The sequence below is a fragment of the Salvelinus fontinalis genome, chromosome 3 (assembly GCF_029448725.1).
Source record: "Salvelinus fontinalis isolate EN_2023a chromosome 3, ASM2944872v1, whole genome shotgun sequence".
Lineage (NCBI taxonomy): Eukaryota > Metazoa > Chordata > Actinopteri > Salmoniformes > Salmonidae > Salvelinus > Salvelinus fontinalis.
Window position 1 is genome coordinate 34,751,584 of NC_074667.1, and position 27,915 is coordinate 34,779,498.

General features: G+C 42.9%; 1 protein-coding gene across 4 annotated transcripts in view; it reads right to left on the reverse strand.

Annotated features, from left to right (window-relative positions):
• Window positions 1–418: 418 nt before the first annotated feature.
• Window positions 419–27,915, reverse strand: part of LOC129845547 (serine/threonine-protein phosphatase 6 regulatory ankyrin repeat subunit C-like) — a 38,918-nt gene continuing 11,421 nt past the window's right edge. For 3 of the 4 annotated variants that reach the window (XM_055913432.1, XM_055913430.1, XM_055913431.1), the window contains 19 exons: window positions 27,333–27,447; window positions 22,049–22,131; window positions 21,637–21,754; window positions 21,464–21,532; window positions 21,178–21,318; window positions 21,036–21,095; window positions 16,801–16,912; window positions 16,229–16,300; window positions 15,725–15,926; window positions 15,462–15,549; window positions 15,171–15,288; window positions 13,986–14,205; window positions 13,766–13,853; window positions 13,475–13,558; window positions 13,192–13,337; window positions 12,861–12,943; window positions 12,350–12,432; window positions 12,018–12,109; window positions 419–11,845 (listed from right to left, as the gene is read on the reverse strand). In XM_055913432.1, the coding sequence (XP_055769407.1) occupies window positions 11,601–11,845; window positions 12,018–12,109; window positions 12,350–12,432; window positions 12,861–12,943; window positions 13,192–13,337; window positions 13,475–13,558; window positions 13,766–13,853; window positions 13,986–14,205; window positions 15,171–15,288; window positions 15,462–15,549; window positions 15,725–15,926; window positions 16,229–16,300; window positions 16,801–16,912; window positions 21,036–21,095; window positions 21,178–21,318; window positions 21,464–21,532; window positions 21,637–21,754; window positions 22,049–22,131; window positions 27,333–27,447 (2,219 nt within the window). In that variant the 3' untranslated portion in view covers window positions 419–11,600. Of the gene's footprint in view, window positions 11,846–11,998; window positions 12,110–12,349; window positions 12,433–12,860; window positions 12,944–13,191; window positions 13,338–13,474; window positions 13,559–13,765; window positions 13,854–13,985; window positions 14,206–15,170; window positions 15,289–15,461; window positions 15,550–15,724; window positions 15,927–16,228; window positions 16,301–16,800; window positions 16,913–21,035; window positions 21,096–21,177; window positions 21,319–21,463; window positions 21,533–21,636; window positions 21,755–22,048; window positions 22,132–27,332; window positions 27,448–27,915 lie in introns of all 4 variants that reach the window. The other variant, XM_055913433.1, reaches the window with a different exon arrangement.

Genomic DNA, 27,915 nt, shown 5'->3' on the forward strand with positions numbered 1-27,915 from the left:
CCTCTTTTCATGATCTTCAAATTGGTAGTTAGTCCTGTCGCTGCAACTCCTGTACTGACTCGAAAGAGAGGCGAAGGTTGAGAGCCATGCGTGCCCTGAAACACGACCCTGCCAAGCTGCACTGCTCGCTTAACCCGGAAGCCAGCCGCACCAATGTGTCGGTGGAAACACCATACAGCTGGCGACCGAAGTCAACGTGCATGCCACAAGGAGTCGCTAGAGCGCAACGGGACAAGAACATCCCAGCAGGCCAAACCCTCCCCTAACTCGGACGACACTGCCGGGAGCCCTGGATCGAACCCGGATCTGTAGTGATGCCTTCACTCTTAGCTTTTTAGGTAAACAGGAGCATGCTTTGCTATTGTTTCAATTAAGGATTCTGTCTTTAAAATGTAAAATAAAGAAAACACAAAGTAGATAGATATTAAGCAATAGCAATTTATTTAAACATAACCAATCCTAAGCCACAACACTGAATGACAAGACTCAAATGCTGTAGCATACATTGTATAAAATCGATCAGGTTTCAATGCCTTGGTTTATTAAGTTTCTCCTGTAATGTCAGAAAGGTCAATGCAGATTACGCCGTTTCACTAAAATCATGAAATCATGTATTTTATACATTTTCGTAACATTTTGTAAGAAATAACCATTCAGTAGCACACAATTATATAACAAGGCAAAGTGCTTTCAAGGATTGCATTGTCACAAAATAATGAACAACTTGGAGATTTGTTCAGGGTTGGAAGGATATTTGTGTGTGTGTGTCTTTTAGGGAATAGATCTCTAACCCCTATTACTGTATCTCACATTCCTATGCTTCAGTCAAAGGTCATTTGGTTGGGAGAGGTGAGGGGAGTTGTGGTGGTAGCATGATCACAAATGAAGGTCTAGATTTGTTTTTCTTTTGAAGGCTTAAGGCTGGATGCAATAAGATTTCCCTTCACACAAACACCACATGCGACATATATCCATAATGTTACTTCAATAACAGCTTTAGTTATTTGTTGCTTTTGTAAGTAAGTTAGATGCACACACATTCTCCCAATCTCTGGTAGTTGTACACACAGTTGCAGCTGTAAACTAGACTTTTAGACGTATGGCTCAACTTACACACAGTAAAAACCCACCGTACTATGAAAAACAGGATGATTACTGGTGGATACTTTCAGGAGGGTTTAAAAAACAATCATAAAGTACCTTGTTGCAACAAGTATCTGAAGGATAGCAAACATGTACCAGAGACGAGGTTCACATGTATGCTACAACAGTTAGACCTTAAGAGATTTAATTCGATCAAAATACAGTTTGGCTTCACATTCCAGTGGTTGTTGGGATATCATTTTTCTTTCCATGTTACAAGCACACGTACACACACAAAATCAAGCTCACTTTTTTTTTGTCTTTTAGATCAAAAGTGATTAATATGCTTTCATATTTTTCAGACACTAGTATACAGTGAGCTACAAAAGTATTGGGACAGTGAAAACTGTTTTGGCTCTGTACTCCAGCACTTTGGATTTGATACAATGACTATGAGGTTAAAGTGCAGACTGTCAGCTTTACCTTTAGGGTATTTTCATCCATATTGGGTGAACCGTTACAAAATTGCAGCACTTTTTGTACATAGTCCCCCCCAAATGTGTCACTGTCACACTACTTTTGTAGCTCACTGTATGTGGTTATGAGCTAAGGAGACAAAGAGTAGCTGTGCATCAAGGAGGTAGGCAAAATAAAACATGATCATATCAATTACATTAGTAGTAAAAGTTTCAAAATAGCATGGACATTTGAGGTGAGACCATTTGTTTTAACTTAAATGTATTAATTGTAACTGATATATTTGAGGTAATATGGACTCAAAAATCACACAATCTCATGCTAATAAAACGTATAAGAAATGTTTACTGAACGCTCTAGAAAATACTGAATGCAGGCATGCTCAAGCTCTTCACCAGGCAGCAGTACTTCAAAACAGAGCCTAAGGTGCCAAAGAGAAAGCATTTCATGCATTTCCACTTGCTCACTTTGCACCTCCTTATTTATAGTTTGGCCTAAATGAAGCACAATAACACTTTCATGATCACCTACAGTTCATGCTGAAGTCACATGGGAAGTCAACATCGGCTTGGCATAGTTTATCCCTTCTACGGACTACAACCAGATAGGCAGATATTTTAACCACTAATAGTCCCTAACGTTCAACTTTTTGACCAATTACTAACTTTAACCCGAAACTTCCAATATGGTGAAAAAAATTGCAGCGAAACAAGAAGCCAATGAAATTCTAGCAGAGGCAATATGGACAGTCAAAGCACATAATTCAAGGTTGTAGCCCGTAGACCGGGCTTGTGTTACATTTTGCTTGGCTGGTCTATTGGAGTAAACAAATCCTAGCATAATACAAAGCAATGCCCAATGACCGAATCAAACCGAGACGCTCTCCTGAATAAGATGCTAATATATCCAGAACCAAAATAAGGGCTGTTAAAGCAAAGGACTTTCTAACCACCAACCTCAAGCTTTCAATTACACCAGTGCTTTACATTTAATTCAAAAGGTCTGTTAATGCATATTAGTCTACCCCACATAGCATATAGGATAATGTACTAGAAAGCAGTAAGCCTAACCTTTAGGTTATAATTTATTTTCCAATATGCTCAAATTAACAATCAAATTTAAAATGAGTCAACCAAAAACTATTACAGGCCATTGCACCAGAATCTTACATACATCCCTTGTTTCAAAGGAAATGTATTTCACGTTAATAATTAGAAGGAAAAACAATATTCTTTACGGTATTTATAAACCAGGAAGTGGGTAAAGAAATACAATAGACAGGAATGAATACATGTTTTCTTTGTCCTTTTGCTGATAGCGGTTCATATTACCATCGCACACTCTTCACCTCACACTAATGAAGACATCACAGCTAACTGCCCAAATGGTCACACACGAACACACTTAAAAGACAGAACTCTATGCCTACTCACTGTACTATAAAAGTAATCAAAACATTGTTAAGTTCTATGGCATAGCGATCCATTGTCTTCCTTGTCCACAATCTTCTTCCACCACCTATTCTTAGAACATGTTGCAGTACAGAGAACAATCTATATACACACACACACACACAATTAAAGGGGTTGCATACAAACTAGCCTATAAAATGCCTAAGCCACAACTTTTAATTTGTGATTATCTTAAGTCTGTTCATTTTGTAGAAGGGGGGGTTGTACAAACACCAACTAAAACTACATCCTGATCAAATCAACATACTGCTAAAATGGCACTACAAATGTCACAAATATAAGTCTTGCTTGATAATAATTTACCATGTTAATTTCAATACCATTTAGTTAAGTAAATCAACAACAATCTCTACACACTACTCTGTCTGAAGTGCATTTTTAGTGATGTTGTGCTTAGAACACCCAACAAAGTGCACTTGCCAATATTGCTTTTATTATGAATTCACACTATAACTCCAGTATTATCACTACTGGGATTCAACACTATTTCAATGTGTTTTTTCAGGTCCCTTGACAAATATGGCAAGCAAGACAAAGGCAAGAATCAAACGAGAGCAAAATAAACTATAGTCAAGTTGTACATCCAGAGGGTGTTTGGATTCATGACAACAGCATGAGTGTTTCTTTGTATATTTCTCAAACCAATTAACAATTGCTCGAGGAGTTGAAGCCACAGTGCACGACATGGATGATAAGACTGGGAAGCACTAAAATCATGTTGTGTTTTGAATTAACAACAATGGCTCACTGGCTTCACCGGGTCTGTAATTGTGAGCAGTTGTGTTCCTGGGAGGTGTGACCTCCACTTTTATCAACAATAAGGCTTTCAATTGGCATGAACGGAAGACCATTTTGCTGATGTGTAAAAAAAAAAAAAAAAAAAAAAAAAAAAAAAGTGCTCCTATTCACTCAATGGTTTTATAAGGACAATGTTTAGTATGCCCGTCTGGATCACGACAAAGTGTCAGTCAGGATTGTTTTGGGTGGTAATAGAGGAGCTGGGTTTCGCAGTTTACAAGGTAACATTCTTTAACTATAACAATTTGGACTAGCCATGTGACATACAGTATACATAGAAATTCACAGAAGTCTGATAAGTTACTTTATGATGTGGATCTAAAACAACTTCCGGTCCAAGACATTTCTCTCCTTTGGTTGCCTATCGAGGCATTTCTTTAATGGAAATATCATGATTCAATATCCTCATTTAACGGTTTTTACTTATTTTATTTAACCTTTAAATTTACCCAGGCAAGTCAGTTAAGAACAAATTCTTATTTTACAATGACGGCCTACCCCGGCCAAACCCTCCCCTAATCCGGACAAAGCTGGGCCAATTGTGCACCGCCTTATGGGACTCCCAATCATGGCAGTTTGTGATACAGACCCAGGATCGAACCCAGGTCTGTAGTGATGCCTCTAGCCCTGCGATGCAGTGCCTTAGACCACTGCGCCACCCAGGATTCCTACTTGCATTGCCCCATCCTATGGGTGGCTGTCAAGAAGCAGTCGAGTCATTAAACAACCATCAAATCAAAGAAGAAAAAAAATGACAAAAATAGTTGCATAATATGTATCACATTTACTCTCCAATGAGGTCCAATATATCAATAAAATGCACTGGTTTGGGTAAAAATCATTGCGAGACATAACATCTTGAGGTAAGCTGTTCAATGTCTGATAACGGCTAATCAAGTAATACATGAAGGCATACAATAAAAATAGTGTGGACATTACTCTCCACTAAGGAGACAACACCAGTGCACCCCTCTATAGTCTTTTTGGAGGGTCAACTCAGTAACTGTCCTTGAAGAGAAGACAGGCAAAATAAAGCAATTGGTGGGTCTACATCGTCTCTGAAGTATTTCAAAGAAGCCAAATACTGTTAGAGAATAAAGTCAACCCATACATCAGTTTGCTTTGTTTTGAACAAGTGTTACTAAGCCTTAACCAACTTCAGAGGCACAAGAGTGACAAACGTAATCAAACACGTTAGGACCAGACAAACTTCAGACAGTACAACATGGGCCACACAACCTGAGGGTCAAATAGCAGAAAAGTGGGACCGACAGTTTGGTTCAATTTTAACAAGAATTTGGATGTTACGACTGAATAATCATGTAAATCTTGTCCACGTAGTAGTTGTACAACATAAACAAATTAATAATGAAGGCATAAACATAGCCTACAATCTATAAAAATCAAGAATCTTAACATGATCAGACATGCCATCTTCTCTATGAAACATTTTGTCTACATAGATAGGACAGACATGCAGCAGTTGGAATCATGGAAGAACTTAATAGTGTGCTTCACGCATGAATCTGGACATTGAAGATGACATAATTCTGTCAATTTCAAGAGGTGTTTGTTTTGGTGATCAAATGTAATTTATGACTATAAACGTCATGAGATGAATGAATCTTGTTTAATCCATTTAATATGATGTACCGCATTTTACCTGCTTACTTTTTTGAGAAAATTGTAGCCATTTATTTTCAACAAATTCTAATAACAAAGAAAGCTCTAATTCTGCCGTTTATATCATGCTTGGAGAAGAGGAAATGTTCACGGTGTTCTCTTGATTTGAAAGAATCCTTTCAAATGGGACTAAAAGACAACAAAAAAAGGTAACTGCCTAGCTATTGCCTTAATCCAATGAGTTTTCAAGTAATGAAGGACATCGATGTCCTAGAGGTAAGTGGAAGATATCCCAGAGGACTACGTTACGGACAGCATCACCATGGTGATCACTGGCATAACTAAAAGAAACCAACATGCTCTTTGTTTCAAACTTCTATCCCTTCCACACCTAATTTAGAGGTTATTGAATCAGCATGACATAAGTGTTCGATACCATATGAATGCTTTCTCACTAGAAGGACCATAGTGTCTCATCAAGATAAAGGCAGCTACATTAGGCCACTATATCAATAGTGTATGTTCTTCCTATTCTCCAATTTCAACGCGACCCTACTTAATCTCTCTTTCCATTCACATATCTGATGGCAACATTTTGTCAGTCCATAAGTACTCTTAATCTATACAACAACAACAAAAAGGAAAGAAATGAAGATGTGTTGAATCTGCTTCCTTCCAAAGTTTTTAATAGTTCTTTCCCCAACTTCTCCTGTAACTCAGTTTACAGTACTCGGACTCAACTACGTCTGTGCAATTTTACCATTTTCTACCCTACTACCCATACTGCTTTTTCAAAATACAATTTGGACTTGATCAGTCTTCCACCATGCACATTCACAACTATCTAATGCTATCTATTTCACTCCATCCACTGGCCAAAGCGCCCATGTCTCTCATTCCTACAAACTGAAGCATTTTGAGAAAGTTGTCCATCTTTGCCATTTGAGCCATTGTAAGGTATTATCGTTCTTAGTCCTTCAGAACAAAAACATTCTACACAGATGCTTTTCCATACCATACTGATAAAATTTCAGACGTTGCATGTGAGAAATCAACCAAAAACGGTGTTTAATTGATACATTAGTTAATTAATCAGATGCAATCCAGAATTACAATTCTACCTTCATAAAAAAGGATGAATTATAAAGGATGAAGCACAATCTAATCCCCTAAAAAAAAAACATTGTTCCTCTCTTTGTGCTGAGCATCACACAAAATACCATCTCCACTGAGAATCAAAGACAATTCCTTTTTTCATAGACAAACAGGGATTTCTACGGCACTTGTGAGTCTTGGTGACAGAATGGGGAGTTATTAAGGTCGACTGTTTTGATAGACAAAAACGGACACATTCGCAAATGTAAAAATCGGCTACGCGCTACAAAATATAGAGTAGCAAAACAACTATACATCATTTCTAAGAGGTATTGTAAGGCAATCTTGATAGCAGTCCATGGTGAGTCCATGGTTAACAGGAGGGATAGCTCAGCTATTAGTGCTAGTGCCCATTGTTGACAAACAAAAACTAGAGGGGAACTAAAAGTATCATTCACCAAATGATTTAGAAGAGTCAAAACGATTATATTGGAGTGAAACTTGTACCGCTAAATGTAAGGAATATATGCTGGATGTACCACGTTTTTAGGCTAACCCATCCGCAGAATGCAATAATACCCTTCAATGGCACAAATAAGTTAGCCATCCTTTCATATCAAAAGATGAAACACAATCCTACCACATCTTTGCATGAGGAGGCAGAGGTAAAGATTATTTTGCTTTAGTTCATTTTTCATTCTTTTCCCATAATTTCTAGAACTTAACCAGTGCAGCAAAAGTCAGTTACTCGAAAACCAAAACCCCTGCCATAATTTAGACCATACATTCACATTTTTGTCAGCAATTGACTAATATGGCTTAGTTAAGATGTCTGCAAATGTACGTAATATCTCAAATTTCGGTAAATAGTCAAGTGTTTTTCAGTTTCATCCCGCTTTTTGGCAACTCAATGAAAGGCAGCGCAAGTATAATTTTCCATTTGAAATGTGTTTTTTTGCTGCACATGTGCACACCAAGGTGCGACCATACTTTTCACTGCTCTCTTATGCTAACCCCAAAGAGAAACATGCCCCTCCAATTAAAACAGTGCATCTCTCCCACAAGCACATCACACATGATTGTAAAGATCAGTCACCAGTTCATCTACTCTCATCTCTCCACTGAAGGTATTGTTTTCCCTATATAGAAGTTTATATCTACATAGGTAACATACTGTATGTACCGGTATACATAAATACACATATAGAGATATTAAATATACAAAAGTGCTTATTCTTCAAATAAGTGCTTTGGGTCAGGACTGAGTGAAAATTGTTGTTTTTGTTGCATCACTGAAAATCTAAAATGCTTTCCGACATTCTATGGCCCCAAAGATCACAATACTAGGTTAACCTATGTCCACAATGTAAACAGAATAGTTAAATAGGGAGGGAGGAAATAACAACTTTTTTAAAGGGGAAGGAAAGGGGCTTCATAAATTTAGTCCTATAACTCTTTACTTGTATGTCTTTAGGCATCTGATTGATCAGTAAGGGATTCAGTTTCACAATGAAACTTATTCCAAAAGGGAGATTGGGGTTTTCAATGTCATATCTAACCAGCCTAACGACAACAAAACCGTAGGCTACACCAAATCCACGGTCAATGAAATGTCACACCGTTACACAATATAGGAGAAAAAAAAATTATGGGATCTAGTAAGTTCCTATTCTCATTTAAATCAACCCAACAATTATAATTAACAAAGCAATTCACCCTAGAACATTATTAAATGGCTTACTATTCGATGTGATCTTACCTCATCGAACTGGGCCTAAACCTTCTCTGACATCATATTATGTAAAATGCCACAAATTTCAGGTAGCTTAATACAATCATTTTTTCAGCATATTAGTATAAATATGAGGAACAACGTCACTGGTTTTGGAATTTGCTATTCCTACATCATGTAAAGGATATTGACCTTGTCATCTTATTTTTTCTTTAAAAGGCTTTGACATTAAAACCCTTGTGGAATACCCTTACTGGCATCTGAATAGGTGCAAGATAAGCTTTAACTTTTTTAAGATTCTCTTTTTTAAAACACAGTTCCTTCCCAGCCCTATGATTGACTGCACCAGGAGCTGACAAGGAATCTCAGGCTGCAATATGATTCAGAAATTGATGCATCAAATGTTTTTTTTTCTTAATATAATGAATAGTATGTACATCTAAGGAGACGTGAAAAATTATTTTGATATTCCATTCAAAAGAGAACAATTCTAGGTTACACAACTGATAATAGGAATGAGGCATATCCAGAGAGAAACAACAATGTAACGGAGAAAGGGGGTTAAGGTTGTCAGTGTATAACACAATGGAGGTATTTGTACCAGACATGTCAACATGGTGTTCTTGTTGCCGCAAAAGAGAAATGGGAGCACACATACTTCAAAACGGGTGTAAAGAAATGCTCAAATGACTTTTATGATTCTTTGACATTCAAATAAATAAAATCCCGAAATACACTTCTTAAAAACAACTTCCGAAAAGCATTTACTTATAAATAAAAAGCCCTTGTGATGCTGATTGTCATCTCAAAAAAAAAGGGGAAAAAAGTAGCTGTCCATACATAACCGTACCAACATAATATAAATATTTGTATTTTTGTGTCAGCCATACTTTGTCAATATGGTGTACTGTTAAGAGAAAAGATATGCATCGGTACAGTAACACTACTTGTGCAATTTTGCCATCTAACTACATTTGGAATATGGAAAATACAGATACAAAGCAGGCTAATGCATAATGTTACAGTACACCATGGATTTAAAAATACCTTTTCCTGTTTAAATATTCAAATTACTTTATGAATATTTGACCAGAGTCAAATGCTGATAAAAACTGATTTTGTAATAAAAAAAAATTGGGGGGGGAAATCTCTACAATCTCAAGAAAACAATTACAAACTGAGTGAACATCATTTTGAATTCTGTTCAGATGAACATAACTAACAATCTTCATAAACAGCGTAATCAAATGATAACCTTAAAACTAAACTGATTCAACTACTGTGCAAAAGGCGGCAGAGAAGCTTTCAACAAAAATGAATGGATCTATAGTGTGGCCCAAACAGAGGTCAAAGAGTTGCGTTGTTAAAAGCTTTGAGGTAAGTACAAGACGTGCCTAATTAAAATTTAAAACGAATGCATTTGTGGTTTTGGCTGTACTTTTGACAACTCCCAATGCTATGCCTATCAACGTGACAAGTGAGGATTACAGCGCATGCCGTTTGATTGGGATTACAGACTTTTTTTCAAGTATGACTGTTTGGAAAGAATAGAAAAACAATAAAAACACATTCTACCTATTCCATTTGAAAAATAATACTTTAACTTTAGGGGTAGTGCAAATTATTTTCTTGAAAACTTGAAATCATCCCCAATGTTGAGGTAAAAACATGAACCTTTCCACACAGCAAACTGCATGAAAAGAAAAAAAATGCTAAAGAATTTGAAGTCTGTTTGAATATTGCTTCCCAATAACCCCCCAAAAAATGTACACACCAAATGTAGACCCGCATTGACAGAAACCGTGAATAGAATCCATGGAAAAGGCAGGAATATTTTAGCAGCTATATTGAAAACACGTCTTCGCTCTTTATTTTCCTACTGGAGGCATGGCCTTATTGTGCAAACATATTAGACTGTCGATTCACAAGTAAATACGACGACCATTTACATTATGTAAACAAGTGTTTATACGACAGCAACAAAAATAGCTTATGCTGTTCAGTATGTGTGCTAAACCCATTTCTCTTCAAATCTACATTTCATCCTTTAAAAATGTCCCACTAGTATTGTTCTCTTTTAAAATCTTAAATAAATCAGGGATCAGGTGGGGGATCAGAGGGTATAAACTAGGTGAGGTTAAGGGGTTGTGGTCGTCTCTCAGTATTCCATAGGCACAACATTGTTAAATATCCAGAAACGTCTTAGAACCGCCTTACTTAAGGTACCAAAAGTATTCTACGACAGTGACAAGCGGGAGTGGGGTTCAGGCAAGACCCACAACTACTCCCTTCAGTATGGACTCAGTGAGAGGAGGCTAATGCAGAAAAACCCAGCCAACCAAAGTCAGGCATCTACTGGACCTGGTGGATGATGTCACTCAGACGGCCTTAGCCAGTGGGAGGTGCTTGTTGTTGGACTTCTAGGTGAGTCAACACCAGCTTGTCACCGCTTGTTTTCAAATCCATGGGCTTCTCTGCAGAGCTCTCAACTCACCCAGACCCTTAACTGTACAGTCAAACCCAGCGACGGTCTATCACTCTCTCCCACTTTCTCTCGTGTTTTCCCTCACTCTACTACTTCAGTTTTATTCTAGTCTTCGGAGAGAGGCACAGCACTGGAAAGACCCACACATGCTGCCTATTGCACCAGTTTCAGTCAGAGTAGAAGTTGGCGAGGCACCGTTCTCCTTCTACTAGGTCATCTCTTTCACTGGGATTTGCGAGGTAAGTTTATTCGTTGTTGAAGTGCAATATCAAAAATTCACAATAATTTTAATTTAGAATTAATTTAGACTGTAGCTTATAACACATGCTTGTGAATCTGTTAATTCAACAAAACCGTGATAACTTCATGATGATACAGAAACTCTGCCGGTACGATTCAGAGGGACTCAGTGACGTGCTCTGTCCTGGACACTAGACAGAGGGTGTCTGACCTAAGGCCAGGCTAGCGACGACAGAGACGATATGCCACAGAGAGGCAAATAATTGCATATAGGTTTGACTGCACCCATAAGGGATTTTGTTTTTCTTTAAACACACAAAAGACAAACGCACGCGCACATATACCGACACACACATCCAAACATGCATCCAAACACACACACACATCCAAACACACACACACACACACACACACATCCAAACACACACATCCAAACACACACACGTAAATCAAAGTAAATTCCTGCTCTTGTTGTGTGTGTTAGAAGGGGGGGGGGGGGGTCCCCCAGATCATAGTGGATTAAAGAGGGCAGATCTGGCTAGTTAAAGATGTAAGGGGACAGGGTAGGGAGGTCTGAGGGGAACAGGTTGGGGGTTCACTCGGTGAAGCAGCCGTCCAGGCCGGCGGTGCCGTGGCGGTCCTTGGCGTAGGCGTGGTGCAGGGTGCCGTTGGGCAGGGGCCCGCAGGTGGTGGCGATGCCACAGTGCTTCAGCAGGTTGAGGCCAAAGGAGGCGGCGGCGCTGGCGTCTTTGGGAGGGAAAGGCTTCATGGTGGAGAGGATCAGGGCCAGGCAGTCCGCCACGTCCTTGTTAGGGGCACAGGCCAGGGCCGGGGTGTGGCCTGACGATAGGAGACAGGAACAAATTTTAAAATATATATTTCACATTTAGGAAGAACAAATTATTTTTTATGGTTCCCAATAACAACCTGCTTAGTGAACATGCATATCAGACACGCTATCCGAAGCGACATAAGAAAATGGCCAACACTAACCGACACTGTGGTGACTCACCCTCCTCATCTATAGCCATCACAGCTGCCCCCTGGCTGAGGAGCACCTGGACCACTGTAGCCAGACCGTTCCTCGCTGCGATATGAAGGGGCCTGGGAAAGAGGGAAATGGGATAAACAGTCAATAGACCACTTGGGTAAACAAAACGCTAGGTCTTCACGGTTTTGTATAGATCCCCCAGCTTCAGCTCTCATTCATCTTAACTCCCGGAGTTAGGAATCATACAGACTGGCAGTTTAAAAGGGCTGAGTGAGAGATGAAGCTTGGGTTTTATACAGTGTTGAACAGTGTCTTTCATGAAAGGCTGAGTCGCTGAGATGATGATGGCTCACATTTGCAGTGCACTGTTTGTTGCATTGATGAGGGAGGGGTCGCTGATCTCTCCCAGGATTAACAGGGCACACATCTCATGAGCCTGCGGGAGAAAACACATTAAATAAGCAAGCACGCCTTGTCCGAGAACAGCCTATAAAGGCAAGATCTCCTGTTTCTGTAGTGCAAGGCAGCTTGATGTACAAATATACCCCCTATTGCAGGGAAACACATAAAGGTCAGGTTTAGTACACTGGGATTGAAACATTAGTACACACATGCCATTTCCCTGCCACCTAATAATGCTTTGGTATCAACAGTAATACACTGAAGGTGTAAAGCAATTTTCCAATGATATGTGGATCTGTCATGCTTGTTTTCTGTATAGTTGATAGAGGACAGAATTTTTAAATAACTTAGGTTGTGAATTTGGCTACAGCGAGTCATAATTCTAAATAACAGTAGACCGTGTGTCAGCTAGGCGTAGAACGGAGTGTCTTTCCTTGCTGCAGGACTTTCTGTGTCTCTCACCTTGCTGCAGGCCAGGTGAAGGGCGGTGTTGTCGTTGACATCCAGCAGGGTCAGGTCTGCCTTGGCCTGGTGCAGCAGGATCTCTATTGGGTTCACACATCTCTCACAATTACACATCATCATCATCATTCGGCTGCAGAACAGTCGACAACAAGCTTCCTCCACTTGCTACGGTCACTAGCAAGGGTTGCTATTTAATGTTTGAATTACACAGTTCATAAATACATTTAATAAATATATAAATGTACACTAAACTAATAAGCCCACTAAACGTTCTGTTCTCATATTTACTGGGTGCAATAATCACATTTCCTCATTTCTGGCCACTCACCGACGGCTGCGGTCCGTCCGTTGTCGGAGGCAACCATCAGGGCGGAGCGTCCTGTGGTGTCCACGGCATTGACCTCTGCCCCCTGGACCAGGGCCAGCTGCAGCCCGCCCACACTCTCCGAATAGGCAGCTGCATGCAACGGGGTCCTTCAGGCACAGCCCAGGACAACCACAACCAGACAGACAAGACCGAGACAGGTAAGCGAGTGGCAAGCTGCAATACACTAGACTTGACAGATCTCCGTACACAAAGGCCTATGCAGAAAGTCAAGACAGACACACACCTTCCTTTGGCGTCTCTGATGTTCACCATCTGAGGTCCGACCGTCTCTACCAGGAGTTCAGCAGCACCATCATGGCCATTTATTCTGGAAAGGAACAAGACAAACTGTGAGAAAACATCCTCCATCTCTTCGTCATACAAAAAGGACAGCAGTAGACAGGTCAACATTCTGATGGATTCAACACCAGGTCTCATCATGCCGACAGATTTACGTTTTTCAAAACAGAAGCTCTGATAATAATAGCAGAATCCAGAACCCTAAAGAGCAGGGGGAACAAGCAGCGGTACTCACAGAGCACAGTGCAATGGGGTGAAGGGGTTTCCTTCCTGGATACTAAAAGGTTTGTGTTCAAGTAAAACGTCCAAACAGTCTTCGTGCCCTGAAAGAGACGAGAGATGGAGTCAAGACACAGTTTAGTTCTCTCAATACTATTTAGCCCAATCCCACACTGTGTGAGTTACTCACTGAGGTTATTTGTAGCCTCTCCGGGAAGGTCGTGTGTGTGACTCACCGTGGTAAGCGGCCCAGTGGGTGGGAGTGTATCCACTGTAGTCCAGCATTGAGTCGAGGGGGTCGGTGCGTGTGGCGCCCTGCAGCAGGCTGCGCAGGAGCTCCATGTGGCCGCAGGAAGCAGCCAGGTGCAGGGGGGTGCGCCCTCGGAAGTCCCTGCACAGAGCCGAAGCACCATGCTCCAGCAGGGCCGACACACAGTCCTCACAGCCCATCACCGCCTGCAGGAGGAGACAGAGAAAGAGTTAAAGAGACAGAACCCTTCACTGACAAGAGAAAGAAGACAGAGAGAGAGATAGAGAGATAGAGAAGAACAGTTGAAAGGAATAACTTTCTTGGACCATCACCGCAGGTCAATAGTACACTACATGACCAAAACTGTGTGAACACCTGTTCGCCGAACATCTCATTCCAAAATCATGGGCATTAATATGGAGTTGGTCTCCAGTGAGTTTTGCACCCGAGGCTTCAGCACTTGGTTGTCCCGTTCTGTGAGCTTGTGTGGCCTATCCCTTTGCGGCTGAACCGTTATTGCTCCTAGACCTTTCCACGTCACAATAACAGCACTTACAGTTGACCGGGGCAGCTCTAGAAGCGCAGAAATTTGACAAACCATCCTATGACGGTGCCACGTTGAAAGTCACGGAGCTCTTCAGTAAGGCTCCCGAGTGGCGCAGCGGTCTAAGGCACTGCATCGAAGTGCTAGAGGCATCACTACAAACCCTGGTTTGATGCCAGGCTGTATCATAACCGGCCGTGATCAGGAGTCCCATAGGGTGGTGCACAATTAGCCCAGCGTCGTCTGGGTTAGGGGAGGGTTTGGCCGGGGTAGGCCGTCATTGTAATTAAGAGTTTGTTCTTAACTGACTTGCCTAGTTAAATAAAGGTTCAATAAATAACATTTTAAAAATACTGCCAATGTTTGTCTATGGAGATTGCGTGGCTGTGTGCTCGATTTTATACACCTGTCAGCAATGCGTGTGGCTGAAATAGCCGAAACCACTAATTTGAAGGGGTGTCCACATACTTTTGTATATATAGTGTAGCTTATCAGCAGTTTCTCTAAGTGTCCCATCTACCCAGATTCGATGAAGGTGACTGCAGGGGACCCCAATTGGCAATATATTTTGAGATTGGGCAGATGCTATGGTTAGACCAAGCACATACACATGGTGGGGACACTCACAGCTCTGTGTAGGGCTGTGCGGCCTCGCTTGTCGGCGGCGTCAGCCCCGGCTCCCTTCTCCAGCAGGATGTGGACACAGTCAGTGTGACTGCCCAGAGCTGCCAGCATCAGAGCCGTCCTGCACACACACACACACACACAATCCCAGGGGTTTTACACACAAATAACCAGTAGGTAAAAAAAGGGAGCCCACTATCTGAGAATTGTGTTTTTAAAAAATGCATTTTCCTATTCTAGTGGGTGCACACATATTCAACAAACATGTTCAAGAAATGAATGACAGTCACTCACTGTCCCTGTACGTCGGCAATGTCGATGATGTCAGCCTTTTCCCCTCGGTTGACCAGCATGAGCAGACAGTCTGTTCGGCCGTTGGAAGCTGGAGGTGACAGAGAAGGTCAAATATTGAGACAAGCTCACACACACACACAATGAAGAGCGGGTAAGCGAGAGGACTGAAAATATCGACATAAGCTCATACACACATCCAAACACCATTGTGGATTAGAATCTAACAAATCACAAAAACCACGTAAAGTGGAAAACGCACACACCTGCGACATGGAGTGGGGTCCACTTGTTGCGGCGCTCCCTGAGGTGGCAGGAGACCCCGTGGGACAGCAGGACCTCCAAGCACTGAGCGTGTCCCTTCTGGGCCGCCAAGTAGAGGGCGGTGCGCCCCCCCGCATCCCGAACGTCCAGACTAACCAGCGTCTCAGACAGCACCCCCAACGCCTCACAGTGACCGTTATACGCCTGGGTGGAGGGAGAAAAACATGAGTGTGAGAACGGCGATGGGTCACTGTGTTCGAGGGACATCAACTTCAGAACTAGAACCACACAACAGTCAAACTGAAGTGTGAGAGAATGGGGGGGGGATAAATGTGTTAAATAGATAGTTCACTCCAACTTTGAACTTGCACTGTAGAACTAAGGAGGGGCCATAATTAAACGTGTTAATTTGAAGTTGAAACAATCTATAGAAAGCGCATAGACAGGACAGTCAAGTAGACCTTCAGGCCAGCGGAAACGAGGCTAAGCGGGTGTACTGTACTCACGGCTAAGTGCAAAGGGCTAACTGGAACACTGCTCTCCACGTCTCCCAGACAGTTGAACGACATCTCCAAGAGCTGGGGAACAGAGGGACAAAGACAGGAGTGTACAACCTGTACCACATGCTGAGATCACTGCACTTCCCAAAGGAAGCGGTACACGACTCAGTCACCTGAGCTTAGCCTTATGAAGAGGAAGTGACAGTAAATTATTTACCAACACCCAGTCTCAGCTCTTAAAGGTGTGGCTGAAAATACCACTTTATTACAAAGGCCATTACCAGTTTCAAACCAAGTGCGACTTTGAAAGCGTCTCGATGCTCTAAAGTGATTTCCTTTCCTCATCTTCATCGGCACTTATCTAAAAACAACGGACTAGTGAAAGCAACATGGTTGGATGTCTACTAGGACTTTACCGTCACTTGTCCTGTTCTTTCATAGTGCAGAAGACGAGGAGGGTAAGCCACTGTTGAAATGCATCCATGATACGACTTTAATTTGCCTGTCTGTCTGCAGCATGCACACACACACACACACACACACACACAGGCCTGCAGTCCCTCCTCCCACTGACTCACCAGCTCCAGGTTCTGCTTGTTTCCGTGGGCTGCTGCGTAGTGGACTGCGCTGTAACCCTTGGTGTTCCTCAGAGCCGGGTCAGCCCCGTTATCCAGCAGATACTCCAAACAACTACACATACAGAGGAGAAGACCGTCATGTTAGGTCAACCAACAAGCTTCTGGATACACAACTACGTCAACAAAGAGAGAGGAAAAATTGTGCTCAAACAACAAGCCGTCAAATACAATGAACATAAATATAAGTGGTCATTCTCTCTTTCTCCCCTTACCCATCTGTCTATCGCCTCCTTTGAATTCCATGCTGTCACAGTTACCAGCCCTTTCAAGCTTAACATCCTTATCATTTATCGCCCTCCAGGTTCCCTCGGAGAGTTCATCAATGAGCTTGATGCCTTGATAAGCTCCTTTCCTGAGGACGGCTCACCTCTCACAGTTCTGGGTGACTTTAACCTCCCCACGTCTATCTTTGACTCATTCCTCTCTGCCTCCTTCTTTCCACTCCTCTCCTCTTTTGACCTCACCCTCTCCCCCTACTCACAAGGCAGGCAATACGCTTGACCTCATCTTTACTAGATGCTGTTCTTCCACTAACCTCATTGCATCTCCCCTCCAAGTCTCCGACCACTACCTTGTATCCTTTTCCCTCTCGCTCTCATCCAACACTTCCCACACTGCCCCTACTCGGATGGTATCGCGCCGTCCCAACCTTCGCTCTCTCTCCCCCGCTACTCTCTCCTCTTCCATCCTATCATCTCTTCCCTCTGCTCAAACCTTCTCCAACCTATCTCCTGATTCTGCCTCCTCAACCCTCCTCTCCTCCCTTTCTGCATCCTTTGACTCTCTATGTCCCCTATCCTCCAGGCCGGCTCGGTCCTCCCCTCCTGCTCCGTGGCTCGACGACTCATTGCGAGCTCACAGAACAGGGCTCCGGGCAGCCGAGCGGAAATGGAGGAAAACTCGCCTCCCTGCGGACCTGGCATCCTTTTGCTCCCTCCTCTCTACATTTTTCTCTTCTGTCTCTGCTGCTAAAGCCACTTTCTACCACTCTAAATTCCAAGCATCTGCCTCTAACCCTAGGAAGCTCTTTGCCACCTTCTCCTCCCTCCTGAATCCTCCTCCTCCCCCCCCCCCCCTCTGCAGACGACTTCGTCAACCATTTCGAAAAGAAGGTCGACGACATTCGATCCTCGTTTGCTAAGTCAAACGACACCGCTGGTTCTGCTCACACTGCCCTACCCTGTGCTCTGACCTCTTTTTCCCCTCTCTCTCCAGATGAAATCTCGCGTCTTGTGACGGCCGGCCGCCCAACAACCTGCCTGCTTGACCCTATCCCCTCCTCTCTTCTCCAGACCATTTTCGGAGACCTTCTCCCTTACCTCACCTCGCTCATCAACTCATCCTTGACCGCTGGCTACGTCCCTTCCGTCTTCAAGAGAGCGAGAGTTGCACCCCTTCTGAAAAAACCTACACTCGATCCCTCCGATGTCAACAACTACAGACCAGTATCCCTTCTTTCTTTTCTCTCCAAAACTCTTGAACGTGCCGTCCTTGGCCAGCTCTCCTGCTATCTCTCTCAGAATGACCTTCTTGATCCAAATCAGTCAGGTTTCAAGACTAGTCATTCAACTGAGACTGCTCTTCTCTGTATCACGGAGGCGCTCCGCACTGCTAAAGCTAACTCTCTCTCCTCTGCTCTCATCCTTCTAGACCTATCGGCTGCCTTCGATACTGTGAACCATCAGATCCTCCTCTCCACCCTCTCCGAGTTGGGCATCTCCGGCGCGGCCCACGCTTGGATTGCGTCCTACCTGACAGATCGCTCCTACCAGGTGGCGTGGCGAGAATCTGTCTCCTCACCACGCGCTCTCACCACTGGTGTCCCCCAGGGCTCTGTTCTAGGCCCTCTCCTATTCTCGCTATACACCAAGTCACTTGGCTCTGTCATAACCTCACATGGTCTCTCCTATCATTGCTATGCAGACGACACACAATTAATCTTCTCCTTTCCCCCTTCTGATGACCAGGTGGCGAATCGCATCTCTGCATGTCTGGCAGACATATCAGTGTGGATGACGGATCACCACCTCAAGCTGAACCTCGGCAAGACGGAGCTGCTCTTCCTCCCGGGGAAGGACTGCCCGTTCCATGATCTCGCCATCACGGTTGACAACTCCATTGTGTCCTTCTCCCAGAGCGCTAAGAACCTTGGCGTGATCCTGGACAACACCCTGTCGTTCTCAACTAACATCAAGGCGGTGGCCCGTTCCTGTAGGTTCATGCTCTACAACATCCGCAGAGTACGACCCTGCCTCACACAGGAAGCGGCGCAGGTCCTAATCCAGGCACTTGTCATCTCCCGTCTGGATTACTGCAACTCGCTGTTGGCTGGGCTCCCTGCCTGTGCCATTAAACCCCTACAACTCATCCAGAACGCCCCGCAGCCCGTCTGGTGTTCAACCTTCCCAAGTTCTCTCACGTCACCCCGCTCCTCCGCTCTCTCCACTGGCTTCCAGTTGAAGCTCGCATCCGCTACAAGACCATGGTGCTTGCCTACGGAGCTGTGAGGGGAACGGCACCTCAGTACCTTCAGGCTCTGATCAGGCCCTACACCCAAACAAGGGCACTGCGTTCATCCACCTCTGGCCTGCTCGCCTCCCTACCACTAAGGAAGTACAGTTCCCGCTCAGCCCAGTCAAAACTGTTCGCTGCTCTGGCACACCAATTGTGGAACAAACTCCCTCACGACGCCAGGACAGCGGAGTCAATCACCACCTTCCGGAGACACCTGAAACCCCACCTCTTTAAGGAATACCTAGGATAGGATAAAGCAATCCTTCTGACCCCCCCCCCTTAAAAGATTTAGATGCACTATTGTAAAGTGGCTGTTCCACTGGATGTCATAAGGTGAATGCACCAATTTGTAAGTCGCTCTGGATAAGAGCGTCTGCTAAATGACTTAAATGTAAATGTAAATGTATAAACGCAACATGTGAAGTGTTTGTCCCATGTTTCATGAGCTGAAATAAAAGATCCCAGAAATGTTCCATATGCACAAACAGCATATTTCTCTCAAATCTTGTACACAAATCTATTTACATCCTTGTTAGTGAGCCTTCCTTCTTTGCCAAGATAATACATCCACCTGACAGGTGTGGCATATCAAGAAGCTGATTAAATAGCATGATCATTATACAGGTTCATCTTGTACTGGGCCACTCTAAAATGTGCAGTTCAGTCACAAAACACATCACAGGTGTCTCAAGTTGAGGGAGCGTGCAACTGGCATGCTGACTGCAGGAATGTCCACCAGAGCTGTTGCCAGAGAATTTAATGTTCATTTCTCTACCATAAGCCACCTCCAACTTCTTTTTATAGAAGTTGGCAGTACGTCCAACCATCCTCACACCAGCAGACCACGTGTATGGCGTCATGTGGGCGAGCCATTTGCTGATGTCAACAGTACGGCTATGGTATGGGCAGGCAAAAGTTACAGACAACGAACACAATTGCATTTTATTTATGGCAATTTGAATGCACAGAGATACCATGACGAGATCCTGAGGCCCTTTGTCGTGCCATTCATCTTCCGCTATCATCTCATGTTTCAACATGATAATGCACGGCCCCATGTTGCAAGGGTCTGTACACAGTTCCTGGAAGCTGAAAATTGTCCAGTTCTTCCATGGCCTGCATACTCACCAGACATATCACCCATTGAGCATGTTTAGGATGCTCTGGATCAACATGTACAACAGCATGTTCCAGTACCCGCCAACATCCAGCAACTTCGCATAGCCATTGAAGAGGAGTGGGACAACATTCCACAATCAACAGCTTGATAAACTCAATGCTAAGGAGATGTGTTGCGCTGCATGAGGCAAAATGGTGGTCCCACGCCCCTACCTTATTTTTAAGGTATCTGTAACCAACAGATGCATATCTGTATTCCCAGTTATGTGAAATCCATAGATTAGGGCCTAATGAATTTATTTCAATTGACTGATTCCTTACATGAACTGTAACTCAGTAAAATCTTTGAAATTGTTGCGTTTATATTTTTGTTCAGTGTACACGGGCGGGATAACTTGAACTGCAAACCATTGCAGAAAATTGAACATTTCTAAACAGTTCCCATCTTCTGGAGAAACCAACGTTTTTGAGCTTGGTCAGTTGGTAGGTTTATATGTTTTAAGCTTGATAAAACTGAGATGACATAATGGTGAGGGACTTACAAAAAGTCCTCCTTTTCCCTCTCCTCACTCTGGTGTCCGACTGAGTAATGTCTGTCCACTCTGAAACAAAAACAAAATGTCAGTCAAATTTTGGAGTCTGGCATTTTTTTGCCCCTCTGTGTGTGTTATCTGTGTGTCTCACCGGCAGAAGGTCTGCGATGCGGCAGCGTAGTGCAGGGGGCTGCAGCCTTTCTGGTCCAGCTCATTCACCTCGGCACCAGCACTCACCAGGGCAACCGTGCACTGGTAGCTCCCATTCGCAGCAGCGTAGTGCAAAGGAGCTCTGCCAAGAGAGGAACGGAAGAGGAGAGAGGTGATGAGGCACACTCATGGGAGAAGAGAATAGAATAAAATAGAATAGAATTCACTCTGACAAAAATGCTATGGGGAAAAACAAGTTTGTTGAATTCCAGAATGAGACCACTCACTTTCCCAGTTTGTCCTTTTTACTCAAGTCGGCACCACTGCTCAACAGCAAGTTAAGACATTCAACGTTTCTGCAGTCAAAGAGAGAACAGAAATACAAATGAGATGATTACACAACCATTAACAAAGCTCTCTCTTCATTACAAAATGTGTGTGCGCGGGTACGCGTGCTCACCCTCCAGAGGCAGCAGCGTGCAGGCAGGTCCTCCCCAGGCTGTCTGGGGTGTTGATGTCAAACCCGGCTGACAGCACATACTCGTTGCTTAGAGATGATACAATGCTGTACAGCTGACCTGCAGGAAGTGCGACAGCACAAAACAGGAAGTGTGGTCATACAGGGTGACCACATCAGGAGGTCTGGATGGAACAATGGCCTTTGTGTGTACTGAGAAGGACATCTATTCAAATCTCTGTTTCTGAACATAACACTAAATGAGGAAAAGCAAGTAGTTAAAGAATGTGTTGTACGTACATGCCCGCTCACATTCTATCTGATACAGAACTACTTAGGTCAATTTCAACGTACACATCCATGAAACATGATCCGTTTCCATTATACAAACAACAATTTCAGTCTAAAGACTTACCTGAGGAGAGTAACTTGCGACAACAGTCTGAAAACCCGTAGAGCACAGCCAAATGCAACGAAAACATCCCATGAATCCCTTGCCTACAGAGAGAGAGACAATGACACAGATGGATACGGGAAGATATAAGACGGGCTAGGAGATCAGATACTGTATAGTCTCAAATATGTAACATACAGCGTTAACTAGAAGAGAAATGCGAGCTTTGCTGCTACATCTGTTGAGATGACCATTATGTTGCATAAGCAGTGGATGAGCTGATCTTCTGACAACATTCTCTCAGGAGAGATGTCCTTGTTTTGCCATAAATACTGTTTTTCTACACCTGAATTATGTGTCTTTTCTGTAACCTGATTGTGTATGTGTGTCGGTTATTATATCCTTGAGGGGACCAAAAATCCCCAAAAGTCCCCACAAGGATAGCAAAACGATCCATTGTGGGGACATTTCCTATGTCCCCATGATGACAAAGGCTATTTTAAGCTTAGGGGTTAGGTTTACAATTAGGGTTAGGGTAAGGAGTTAGGAGTTGGGTTAAAACAAAAGAAACGTAAAGGAGATAAGAACAAGCAAAATCCTAGAGGAAAACCTGGTTCAGTCTGCTTTTCACCAGACACTGGGAAATTAATGATATTTTCAGCAGGACAATAACCTAAAACAAGGTTTCCCAAAGTCGGTCCTGTCTGAATACTTTCCGAATGCACTAGTGTTGTATTTTTCAGATTCTTTTTTACAAATGTTAGAATGAAAGATCTGTTCAAAAAGAGCCGTTCACTAGGTTACACTGACCAGTCACATTAGCGGTCAGTGGCAAGACTCGACATGGGCTTAGAATCCCAGGAAAATACAAATAAGATCTTGAGTTGACTTGTTCCGTTGCGATACCATGTAAATACACCTACATTGTATGATTTATGAATAGCAAAGGGATATAGGAGATTAACTTTATTCAGTCAGTTCGACACCTTTTATAAACTATTTAACACAAGCCGTTTGGTCATCAATCAAAGAAACAGTAAATAGCCTATGCGCCCAACTCTGTGGCTGGCTATAGGCCTATGAAACACGCGAAAGAAAATAAATGAAATGTGCCACAAAACAATAATTAAGTGGATTTCAACTCATCGTTACCACTTACATTACATGGGATGTGTAAATGCACTCACAGGAGATGAAGAAGCATCATGCTCTCCCTCCTCCGTGAAAAGAAATTTGACTGAAGCCAACCACAGCGCACAAAAATAAAACAGGTACCGAGAGGCGAGACAGACTGCGGACTGACAAACCAGGGCCCTGTTTCCCAAAAGCATCTTAAGGCCTTTCAGCCTATAAGTACCCGCTAGAGAACGTTGCCAGGCGTCTCCTTTAGCATATGCATCAGATGCATATCAACCCGCAAGATGCAGCAAACATGCATCAACTATTAGAAAGGATTAGCGGCATGAAGAAATATATATATATACATTTTTTTAAATACCAATAGTTATTTATTTAGATTGTAGAATTATACAAAACATATCCTTGACTAAGTCCTATAAAAAACGTAGGCCTATAGCCTATTTTAGTTTCCCTTACAATAAAAACATTGCAGTGTAATCCATTTGATCAACTTTAGATTTGATTAGTAATAGAGTTAATTTAAAAAGTCCACTTACAGCTTCTTTTGACAAAACAAAAAACATTATATAACCAGCCAGGTGCACAAGTGAAATTATTTGCTGTAATCCTAAACAAAAGCACCAGTGCATGAAGAATTGTAAAGGATGAATTGCATAAATAAATATTTGTGGAAATACAGTGCATTCGGAAAGTATTCAGACCCCTTGACTTTTACCATATTGTGTTACGTTACAGCCTTATTCTAAAATGGATTAAATCGTTTTCTTTTTTTTTTTTACTTCATTAATCTATACACATTTACATTACATTTAAGTCATTTAGCAGACGCTCTTATCCAGAGCGACTTACAAATTGGAAAGCATTGAGATTTTCACAGCTTTTCACTTTCTTACATATTTCAGTGTAGTTACATACAGTATATATATATTTTTATACCTTTATTTAACTAGGCAAGTCAGTTAAGAACAAATTCTTATTTTCAATGACAGCCTAGGAACAGTGGGTTAACTGCCTTGTTCAGGGGCAGAACAACAGATTTGTACCTTGTCAGCTCGGGGATTTGAACTTGCAACCTTCCGGTTACTAGTCCAACACTCTAACCACTAGGCTACCCTGCGGCCCACAATACCCCATAATGACAAAGTAAAAAAAACTTTTTTTAGAAATGTTGCAAATTTTAATAATAATAATAATGAAATATCACATTTACCTAAGTATTCAGACCCTTTACTCAGTACTTTGTTGAAGCACCTTTGGCAGCGATTACAGCCTCGGGTCTTATTGGGTATGACGCTACAAGCTTGGCACACCTGTATTTGGGGAGTTTCTCCTCTCCAGCTCTGTCAGGTTGGATGGGGAGCGTCGCTGCACAGCTATTTTCAGGTCTATCCAGAGATGTTCGATCGGGTTCAAGTCTGGGCTCTGGCTGGGTCACTCAAGGACATTCAGTGACTTGTCCCGAAGCCACTCCTGCATTGTCTTGGATGTTTACATATTGTTGTTGTCCTGTTGGATGGTGAACCTTCGCCCCAGTCTGAGGTCTGAGCGCTCTGAAGCAGGTTTTCATCAAGGATCTCTCTGTACTTTGCTCCGTTCATCTTTCCCTCGATCCTGACTAGTCTCCCAGTCCCTGCAGCTGAAAAACAACCCCACAGCATGATGCTGCCACCATCATGCGTCACCGTAGGGATGGTGCCAGGTTTCCTGCAGATGTGACACTTGGCATTCGGGCCAAAGAGTTCAATCTTGGTTTCATCAGACCAGAGAATCTTGTTTCACATGGTCTGAGAGTCTTTTAGGTGCCTTTTAGCAAACTCCGAGCGGGCTGTCATATGCCTTTTACTGAGGAGTGGCTTCCGGCTGTCTACTCTACCATAAAGGCCTGATTGGCGGAGTGCTGCAGAGATAGTTGTCCTTCTGGAAGGTTCTCCCATCTCCACAGAGGAACTCTGGAGCTCTGTCAGAGTGACCATCGGGTTCTTGGTCACCTCCCTGACCAAGGCCCTTCTCCCACGATTGCTCAGTTTGTCAGAGCGGCTAGCTCTAGGAAGAGTCTTGGTGGTTACAAACTTCTTCCATTTAAGAATGATGGAAGCCACTGTGTTCTTGGGGACCTTGAACGCTGCTGAATTTTTTTGGTACTCTTCCCCAGATCTGTGCATCGACACAATCCTGTCTTGGAGCTCTACAGACAATTCCTTTGACCCTAGTCTTGGTTTTTGCTCTGACATGCACTGTCAACTGTAGAACCTTATATAGACAGGTGTGTGCCTTTCCAAATCATGTCCAATCAATTGAATTTACCACAGGTGGACTCCAATCAAGTTGTAGAACCATCTCAAAGATGATCAACGGAAACAGGATGCACCTGAGCTCAATTTCGATTCTCATAGCGAAGGGTCTGATGAATATTGATATAATTATCGTGTTTTTAATTGTTAATAGATTTGCAAAAATTTCAAAAAACCTGTTTTCACGTTCTCATTATGGGTTATGGTGTGTAGATTGATGAGGGAAATTTTAGAATAAGGCTGTAATGTAACAAAATGTGGAAAAAGTGAAGGGGTCTGAATACTTTACGAATTCATGACAAGATATAAAAAGTTGACAAGATATACATTTGTTGATTGTACTGGACACTATTGTGCCCTTATACACGTGGTTTTATGCATGAACCAATCTCTACACGTGGCTTTATGCATGAACCAATCTCGTCTTCTCTTTATGCTTTGGGTCCAAAGCTTTGGGGCTTTGTGTGAGCAAGCCCCACAAACAAAATCGATTGCACTGCACATCGTTTTCACGGGCCTTGTTCCGCGTACACCTGCCGAAGGTGTCGCATAATCGCTGAGGCGGTTGCGTGGCATGGTCTCTCGTCAATCCCATACCGATCAGATCAAAATGACTCCACATCAATTTCAAACTCAAAACTGATCCTCCATCCGGCTCCAACGCATCTAAATTCTGCACCATTTGCAATGCCATCAGTGCGTCCATTCGTTTGGTTCGGTTTGCCATTGTGAACTACACACATTGTATGTTGTTCTTTAGAATAATTACACTATTGTTATAAATTCAAATCTTCTTCACACTCAAAATTCAGATCAATCAAATTCAATCACCCTCTTCACTCTCCTCATCATTCAGTCCAGTGAAGTCACATAAACCATTATCAGTTTCTACCTGGTTTCTATCGCCCACTCATCCATTGACAACAGAACAGCATATTTGAATTTTCTTATGTTACTCGTTTTTGCTTAGTAGCAAGAGCAATGCTGCCCCGCGAGTGGTCATGTGCTGAATGCATAGACAGCACGGATACATTTGGAAGCACGGTAACATTTGGAAATAGAGCTGCACCTCTTGAATTATGAGAGTTCCTTGACAAAGGTAAGCGTAATAGAAACTGCAGAATATGCTCATCAGATTGGCTATAGGGTAACTTTTTATTATGTGTGAAATTTGTTTAGGTGTAGTCTTGATGGGCCGGCTGTGAAGGCTGACTGGCATCATTTGTTTCCCGCTCATCAAGTTGGATAGAGTCAAAGACATGTTCTCCATTATTCTAAAGGCCTACTGCAACACGTGGCATGTTTTTTTCCTTTCCTTTACGATGAAATTCAATAAGTCAGAGAAATAAAACAGTCCCATAACAGCTTATTTTTACAAAGTAAAGTATAAAAGAGAATGGTATCAACCCCCCCAAGGCGCTCGGTCAAATTATTTGCTGCTGATTAATAGGCATAACAAACTCATCATTACACTATTGTCTTCCTAAATTAAATCAACCTCTTCACCCTCCTTCTCATTCAGTTAGGCCTAATTTAAATTCAATTGTGGAGGTACACAATTATCGCACATTCATTCATTTGTAATTCAGTGAGGAGAAAGAGACGCATTAGCGCCTGGCTGGGTACATTGTTTTGGAGGGGTTAAGTTAGGAATAGGTGTGGGAAGAAAACAAGTAAAAAGGCTCTCAATACTGTTATTTCAAAATTCTGACAAATGAGCAGTGAAAAACACAAACATTTAGGAAAAGTCAGGGAAGGAGAAGGACATAGCTTTTTTGTGGGGGGGGGGGGTAGATTTTTATTTATTTACAAAATAAAACGTCAGTGGCCGTTGGCATATGGCAGTTCTAGTGTTAAGATGCTTAGTTTCTCACCTGGCTGTGTCAGCACCGTTAGTCATCAGGGTGCTGATCAGCAGCTCGTGGCCGTGCTTAGCAGCAACGTGAAGAGGAGTATTGCCATATTTATCTACACAGTCTATATCCCCACCTGCACACAGGAGAGAGAGAGGGGGGATTTGCACCATATCGTTTTTCACACAGTTGTGAGATGCCATCCGGCTGTTGGAGTTGTGGTGGTTGCTATGGGCTGGAGGATGAGTGTTGGAAATGTTCGGCTGTTGGAGTTGTGGTGGTTGCTATGGGCTAGAGGATGAGTGTTGGAAATGTTCGGCTGTTGGAGTTGTGGTGGTTGCTATGGGCTGGAGGATGAGTGTTGGGAATGTTCGGCTGTTGGAGTTGTGGTGGTTGCTATGGGCTGGAGGATGAATGTTGGGAATGTTTGGCTGGTGGTGTTGCGGTGGTTGCTATGGGCTGGAGGATGAGTGTTGGGTGTGTTCGGCAGGTGGAGTTGCGGTGGTTGCTATGGGCTGGAGTATGAGTGTTGGGAATGTTCAGCTGGTGGTGTTGAGGTGGTTGCTATGGGCTGGAGGATGAGTGTTGGGTGTGTTCGGCTGTT